The sequence below is a fragment of the Hylobates moloch genome, unplaced genomic scaffold (genome assembly GCF_009828535.3).
Source record: "Hylobates moloch isolate HMO894 unplaced genomic scaffold, HMol_V3 SCAFFOLD_5, whole genome shotgun sequence".
NCBI classification, from domain to species: domain Eukaryota; kingdom Metazoa; phylum Chordata; class Mammalia; order Primates; family Hylobatidae; genus Hylobates; species Hylobates moloch.
Window position 1 is genome coordinate 74380219 of NW_026652280.1, and position 8195 is coordinate 74388413.

At 38.9% G+C, this 8195-nt stretch overlaps 1 protein-coding gene across 1 annotated transcript; it reads left to right on the plus strand.

The window, feature by feature from the left end:
• Positions 1-7953, plus strand: LOC116467836 (olfactory receptor 5M8-like). The gene is made up of 2 exons (XM_032151488.2): positions 1-925; positions 7895-7953. The coding sequence occupies exons 1-2, from the start codon at positions 1-3 to the stop codon at positions 7951-7953; spliced, it is 984 nt and encodes a 327-aa protein (XP_032007379.2).
• The last annotated feature ends 242 nt before the right edge of the window (positions 7954-8195 follow it).

An 8195-nucleotide genomic window follows, 5' to 3' on the forward strand; every position in this document is an offset into this window, starting at 1 on the left:
ATGAGAAGAAACTTCACGTTGGTGACTGAGTTCATTCTCCTGGGACTGGCCAATCACCAGGAATTAGAGATTCTCCTCTTCACGCTGTTTCTGGCCATTTACATGGTCACGGTGGCAGGGAATCTTGGCATGACTGTCCTCATCCAGGCCAACGCCCGGCTCCACACGCCCATGTACTTTTTCCTGAGCCACTTATCCTTCGTGGATCTGTGCTTCTCTTCCAATGTGACTCCAAAGATGCTGGAGATTTTCCTTTCAGAGAAGAAAAGCATTTCCTATCCTGCCTGTCTTGTGCAATGTTACCTTTTCATTGCCTTGGTCCATGTTGAGATCTACATCCTGGCTGTGATGGCCTTTGACCGGTACGTGGCCATCTGCAACCCTCTGCTTTATGGCAGCAAAATGTCCAAGACTGTGTGCTCCTTCCTCATCATGGTGCCTTACGTGTATGGAGCACTCACTGGCCTGATGGAGACCAAGTGGACCTACAACCTAGCCTTCTGTGGCCTCAACGCAATTAATCACTTCTACTGTGGGGACCCACCACTGATTAAGCTGGCTTGTTCTGACACTTACAACAAGGAGTTGTCAATGTTTGTTGTGGCTGGTTTCAACTTCACTTATTCTCTCCTTATCATCCTCATTTCCTATCTCTACATATTTCCTGCCACCCTAAGGATACGCTCTACAGAAGGCTGGTGCAAAGCTTTTTCTACCTGTGGCTCGTATCTGACAGCTGTTACTATTTTCTATTCAGCTCTTTTCTTCACGTATCTTAGACCTCCAACAGAAGAGTTCGTGGAGCAGGGGAAAATGGTAGCTGTATTTTATACCACTGTGATCCCCATGTTGAATCCCATGATCTATAGTCTGAGGAACAGAGATGTGAAAGATGCTTTATCCAAAGAACTGTTCAAAAGAAATTGTTTTCTAAATAAACATCACTACTGATTTTTGTAATGTTTTCATTTTATTTACCCTATGATTTTTCATAGAGCATAGTCTGATACAAATATATCCAAAATTATATATTTTCTTAGAAGTGTCGGGGAATTTTTATGAAGTGTGAATAAAAGAAAAATGTGTGTTTACATCAATTAACAGAAATTTTGAATTCAACATAATTTTGCCTGCCCATACCCCAAAGTAAGAAGCTCTATAGTGAGGAATCAATGTAAATTTTAAAAAATCTAATTTATACTTTAGAGAAAAAAAATCCTTAAAACCAGACCTGGATTTTCTTTTTGGAAGGAGTTAGGCATATAGTTTTAGACTGCTTCTTAAACATATATTAAACTTTTTAAAAATAAAAATAAAACAAACAAACACACAAAAAACAGCATCTCACTCCATCACCCAGGATGGACTCGAGTGCAGCGGTGTGATCACAGCTTACTGCAATCTTGATCTCTGGTGCTCAAATCATCCTCCTATCTCAGCCCCTCACCTCTGCCATAGTAGTTGGGACCACAGGTGTACACCACCATACCTGACTAATTTTTGTGTTTTTTTTGTAGAGACGGGGTTTCATCATGCTGCCCAGACTGGTCTTGAATTGCTGAGCTCAAGTAATCTACCTGCCTGGGCTTCCCAAAGTTTAGGAATTACAGGTGTAAGCCACTCTGCCCGGCCTATAATAAGCTTTAAGAAAAATAGCACTTCTGCTAAACTCTACTAAATACTTTTGTCTCTTACAAAGAAAGCCAACATTCCACTTTACCATATTCAACCTAAAATATGAGCCTCATCCCTTTCACACTCAGCTGTCATCTCAGCTGCTGCCTCTGCCTGTACCAACCTCATCTCCAGCCTAAAACACACCAACACTCTGGCCCACAGTGAGCCACACTTATGTTTCCACAGTCCATACCTGGTTTATTTCTTGGCTTTTTAGAAGAAAAATAAATGGCCAGTAGACTTCTAAATTGAATGTTACCTAAAAGTCTGTCTAAGGAGATCCAAAGCTAATAGATAATCTGTTCAATGCATGTTTAAAACCACATCAACCCAAAAGGTGCAACATGTGGTTGTAATGATATCATCATCTCACATTTGTATAGGATCACTGTCTTCCAATCTTGAAGATGTGTGTTTTTGGGTGTGGAGGCCTGTAGTTCCCCTAGAGGTAACCTGGAACTTAAGATAAAATCACATACAAGGAAGCGAGAGACTAATGATTAGCTGTGTGCAAGGTGAGAAATTAGAACAGAGATGCCCTCATGAAATTCGGATTATTGAAGGGCTACAACCCCTAGAGTAGGACAGAGTCAACAACAGCAACAACAAGGATGAAACTAGTCCATTCAGACTTGGTTTCATGGAGGAGTTAAAAAGTCTTATTTAAGAATTTATGACAATAGATTAATGCTCATGTTAAGTCAGCATTTATATTTACACTGCTTTGATGGGCTATCAAATCTCAAGCTAAATAATGAAGAACATACAGAGGCCCAGGTTAGAAGAAGCTTCATGACACTAGAATAAGCAAACATAAACATAAGTCAGAGAATGAGTTATCAACCACTCAGACTTCAAAGATAGCCCACTGAAAAAGTTCTAATTCACAGAAATTTTCCGGGCAAGTAAGAAATAAAAAGCACAAATGAATATCTTTAATTTATTTCAGATATTAGGATTACTTGATGCAAATTATAAAATAAAGATATTTAATCATTGAAAATAAATGTGAAAATTGAAACTCTAAGACCATGTATATATGTGTGTGCATATGTATGTGTACATATATATATATGCAAAGACTGATTATATAAAGCAATAATTATATATAATATGTAGAGTTCCAAGCATATCTGCAGGCCGAAGGAGAGTCTCTGTGTTTTATAAGCACTGAAGCATTTTTATAGTGGATAGGCAGGTATATAAATTTTCACATTGAAAGGAAGAGGAAGAAACAGCTAAGTTCCTCTCATGAGGCTTTAAGCCGTCTTGGAGAGGCAGCCTTTCTCTTCTTCCTCCTCAGTAAATTTCATGCAGACCTTGGCAGCCTAATCACTACAATCCTGCAGCAGTCAGTCCTCTGAACTGGCACCGTAGTTCACTGGGAAAGACACTCATCCACCAAGTTCAGAGAGGTGGCCATCCACGTTGCTAAACAGAATAAAACAAAAATTCACTTTGTCATCTGCCTGACATTGGCCTTGCTATAAGATAGCCTCATAAACTATCTGAAAGGCCTTATTCTTTTCAAAGGATTTTGTGCTGTCTTCAAGTGATGTTTTTCTCCATGTTGGAAATAAAATATTTCAGGACTGACCTGCCTCAACTTTTGGTTTCTCTTGATTATTGGCCACTGCATGTATAAGTCTAACTGTGTGACAGAAGTTCCCGATACTCTGCTTCATGAAATACCCTTTAGGACTGCCTTCTTTTCTCTTCAGTTCTTCAATCATTTTTCCAGAAGTTCTGTGTGAGGCTCTGATACAAAGAGTAGGCAGCTGCTGGCATCCAGCCCAGAGCCACCCCTTCTAGCCCTAGCACATCCTTAAAGCACCCCTGACCAGCACCCTCAACCTGGCCAACTACAGGTTAACCTCCATGGGCTTGAGCTGCACCTTCACAAATCACAAGAGAAACCATAACACAGAATACAGGGAAAACAGCCTTTCAAAATTAGTAAGGTTAGTAGTGGTGTTAAATAATACAGGTATGTTGGATACTCTATCTTTCTCTTGCCTGATTGCCCTGGCCAGATCTTCCAATACTGTGCTGAATAGGAGTGGTAAGAGAGGGCATCCTTGTCTTGTGTCACTTTTCAAAGGGAATGTTTCCAGCTTTTGCCCATTTGGTATGATATTGGCTGTGAGTTTTTCGTAAATAGCTCTTATTATTTTGAGATACATTCGATCAATACCTAGTTTATTGAGAGTTTTTAGCATGAAGGGGTGTTGAATTTCATAGAACGCCTTTTTTTCTTCTTCTATTGAGATAATCATGTGTTTTTTGTCATTCGTTTTGTTTATGTGATGGATTATGTTTATTGACTTGGGTATGTTGAGTTAGCCTTGCATCCCAGCGATAAAGCCAACTTGATCCTGGTGGATAAGCTTTTTGATGTGCTGCTGGATTTGGTTTGCCAGTATTTTATTGAGGATATTTGCATCGATGTTTGTCAGGGATATTGGCCTGAAATTTTCTTTTTTTGTTGTGTCTCTGCCAGGTTTTGGTATCAGGATGACGCTGGCCTCATAAAATGAGTTAGGGAGGAGTCCCTCTTTCTCTATTGTTTGGAATAGTTTCAGAAGGAATGATACCAGCTCCTGTTTGTACCTCTGGTAGAATTCGGCTGTGATTCCATCCGGTCCTGGGCTTTGTTTGATTGGTAGGCTATTAATTATTGCCACAATTTCAGAACTTGTTATTGATCTATCCAGGGATTTGACTTCTTCCTTGTTTTGCAGATGACATGATTGTATATTTAGAAAACCCCATTGTCTCAGCCCCAAATCTCCTTAAGCTGATGAACATCTTTGGCAAAGTCTTAGGATACAAAATCAATGTGGAATAATCACAAGCATTCCTATACACAAATAACAGACAAACAGAGAGACAAATCATGAGTGAATTCCCATTCACAATTGCTACAAAAAGAATAAAATACCTAGGAATCCAACTTACAAGGGATGTGACGGACCTCTTCAAGGAGAACTACAAACCACTGCTCAAGGAAATAAGAGAGGACACAAACAGATGGAAAAACATTCCATGCTCATGGATAGGAAGAATCAATATCATGAAAATGGCCAAACTGCCTAAAGTAATTTATTGATTCAATGCTATCCCTGTCAAGCTACCATTGACTTTCTTCACAGAATTAGAAAAATCTCCTGTAAATTTCATGTGGAACTGAAAAAGAACCCATATAGCCAAGACAATCCTAAGCAAAAAGAACTAAACTGGAAGTTCATACTACCTGACTTCAAACTATACTACAAGGCTACAGTAACAAAAATAGCATGATACTGGTACCAAATCAGATATATAGACCAATGGAACAAAACAGAGGCCTCAGAAATGATGCCACACATCTACAACCATCTGATCTTTGACAAACCTGGCAAAAGCAAGCAATGGGATAAAGGATTCCATGTTTAATAAATGGTGTTGGGAAAACTGGCTAGCCATATGCAGAAAACTGAAGCTGGACCCCTTCCTTACACCTTAGACAAAAATTAACTCAAGAGGGATAAAGGACTTAAACGTAAGACCTAAAACCACAAAAACCCAGGAAGAAAACCTAGGCAATACCATTCAGGACATAGGAACAGGCAAAGACTTCATGACTAAAACATCAAAAGCAATGGCAACAGAAGCCAAAACTGGCAAATGGGATCTCACTAAACTAAAGAGCTTCTTCACAGCAAAGGAAACTACTATCATCAGAGTGAACAGGCAACGTACAAAATGGGAGAAAATTTTTGCAATCTATCCATCCAGAATCTATAAGAAAATTAAACAGATTTACAGGAAATAAACAAACAACCCCATCAAAAATGCGCAAAGGATATGAACAGACACTTCTCAAAAGAAGACATTTATGTGGGCAATAAACATATGAAAAAAAGCTCATCATCACTGGTCGTTAGAGAAATGCACATCAAAAAAACACAATGAGATACCATCTCATGCCAGTTAGAATGGCAATCATGAAAAAGTCAGGAAACAACAGATGCTGGAGAGGATGTGGAGAAATAGGAATGCTTTTACATTGTTGGTGGGAGTGTAAATTAGTTCAACCATTGTGGAAGACAGTGTGGCGATTCCTCAAGGATCTAGAACCAGAAATACCATTTGACCCAGCAATCCCATTACTGCATTATATACCCAAAAGATTATATATCATTTTACTATAAAGACACATGCACATGTATGTTTATTGCAGCACTATTCACAATAGCGAAGACTTGAAACCAACACAAATACCCATCAATAATAGACTGGATAAAGAAAATGTGGCACATATGCACCATAGCATACTATGCAGACATAAAAGAGGATGAGTTCATGTCCTATGCAGGGAAATGGATGAACCTGGAAACCATCATTCTCAGCAAACTAACACAGGAACAGAAAACCAAACACTGCATGTTCTCACTCATAAGTGGGAGCTGAACAATAAGAACACATAGACACAGGAAGGGGAATATCACACACCAGGGCTTGTCCGGGGTTTCAGGGCTAGAGAAGGGATAGCCCCAGGAGAAATACTTAATGTAGATTACAGGTTGATGGGTGCAGCAAACCACCATAGCACATATATACCTATGTAACAAACATGCACGTTCTGCACATGTATCCCAGAACTTAAAGTGTAATAAAACAAATGTATGTCACCTTGTTAAAAAACAGATAGTGGAAAAACCAGCAAAATAACTGGTGCTATATAAAAATGTATTCAAAGAATCAAGTAACATATGACTTTGTGCTCAACTTTAATAATCATTAGGGAAGTACACATTACAATTACAAGATATTTGTGCTTTTATATATCTGTACCTATATGTTGCTAAATGACAAAAAGAAAAAAATGATATTGCTAAGTACTGGTGAGACTATGGAACAACTGAATCTCTCATATAATGTTAGTGAGAATGCAAATGGATATAACCAGTTTGGAAAACAATTAGGCAGCATAAATTTAAGCTGGACATATCTATACTCCATAAGCCAGCACTTCTACCCATAGTTACAGCAGGCAGAAACGCATGAATATGTTCATGAAGAGATATGCACTAGACTGAATTTTGTAATAGCCACATCTGGAAATAACCTATATATTAAGTTTGGTGTACTTACTATACAGCAGTGGAGATGAAGGAGTTATTTACATATTCATCACACTCATCATCATGAATAAAAATCACCAACATAATATTTAGCACCAATGTAGTGTTCATTGGAGACTAGACCTAACAAAATATGCACTGTATAGTTTCTATTATAGAAAACTCAAAAACAGACACAATCTACAGTGTGAAAAGCAAAGATATAGTTAATTTGAAGTTAGTGACTAGGAAAGGGCATGAAGACAGATGGTGGAGTACTGGTAATGTTCTATTTGAGAATTTAGAGACAAGTAATACAAGTATGTTCACTTTGTAAAAATTTATGAAGCAGGCCGGGCACGGTGGCTCATGCCTGTAATCCCAGGACTTTGGGAGGCCGAGGCAGGTGGATCACGAGGTCAGGAGGTTGAGACCATCCTGACTAGCACAGTGAAACCCTGTCTCTACTAAAAATGCAAAAAATTAGCCAGGCGTGGTGGTGGGTGCCCGTAGTCGCAGCTACTTGGGAGGCTGAGGCAGGAGAATGGCGTGAACCTGGAGGCGGAGCTTGCAGTGAGCCGAGATCCCGCCACTACACTCCAGCCTGGGCAACAGAGCCACACTCTGACTCAAAAAAAAAAAAAAAATTCATGAAGCTGTATACTTACGTTTCGTGCACATTTTCTGTATGTAAATTAGACTTCAATATAAAGGTTACTAAAAACGAATAAAAATAGTACTAGTCTTCAAGCAAGCAAAGCTTCATTCCAATATCAAAGCATTCTATTTACCCATCAGTACACAGAGGGTATTAGTTTGCTAGGGCCAGCACAAATAAGTACCATGAACTTGGTGACTTAAACATGGAAATTTATTTCCTCACAGTTCTAGAGGCTAGAGATGCCAAGATCAAGATCAAGGTGTGGGCAAAATTGGTTTCATTCTGAGTTCTCTTTTTGGCTTGTAGAAGATCATCTTATCCTGACGTCTTTACAATTTCTTTTTCTGCGTGTATCTGTATTCTAAGCGCCTCTTATAAGGATGCCCTAATCATATTGGATTAGGGCACAGCTCACCCACTAGACTTTATTTTACTTAAATGTTCTCTTTAGATATCGTGTCTCCAACAGTCATGCTCTGTGGTGCTTGGAGCTGGAACTTCAGCATATGAATTTTGGAGACTGAGGGAAGAGGCACAGTCCAGTCCATAACACAGATTAAGAAATATAAAACGCTAATAGAATTTTGAACAACGTTTGTGACACTAGTATGAGAGAAACTGTATCAGAAAAGTTTGCCAGTATTTTATTGAGGATTTTTGCATCAATGTTCATCAAGGATATTGGTCTGAAATTCTCTTTTTTGGTTATGTCTCTGCCAGGTTTTGGTATCAGGATGATGCTGGCTTCATAA

Excerpts from the sequence above, each read along its gene's own strand:
- LOC116467836 (XM_032151488.2), top strand. The coding sequence starts at position 1 with ATGAGAAGAAACTTCACGTTGGTGACTGAGTTCATTCTCCTGGGACTG. Across the intron at positions 926-7,894 it reads AGAACTGTTCAAAAGAAATT|ATATCGTGTCTCCAACAGTC; the intron begins GTTTTCTAAATA and ends TGTTCTCTTTAG.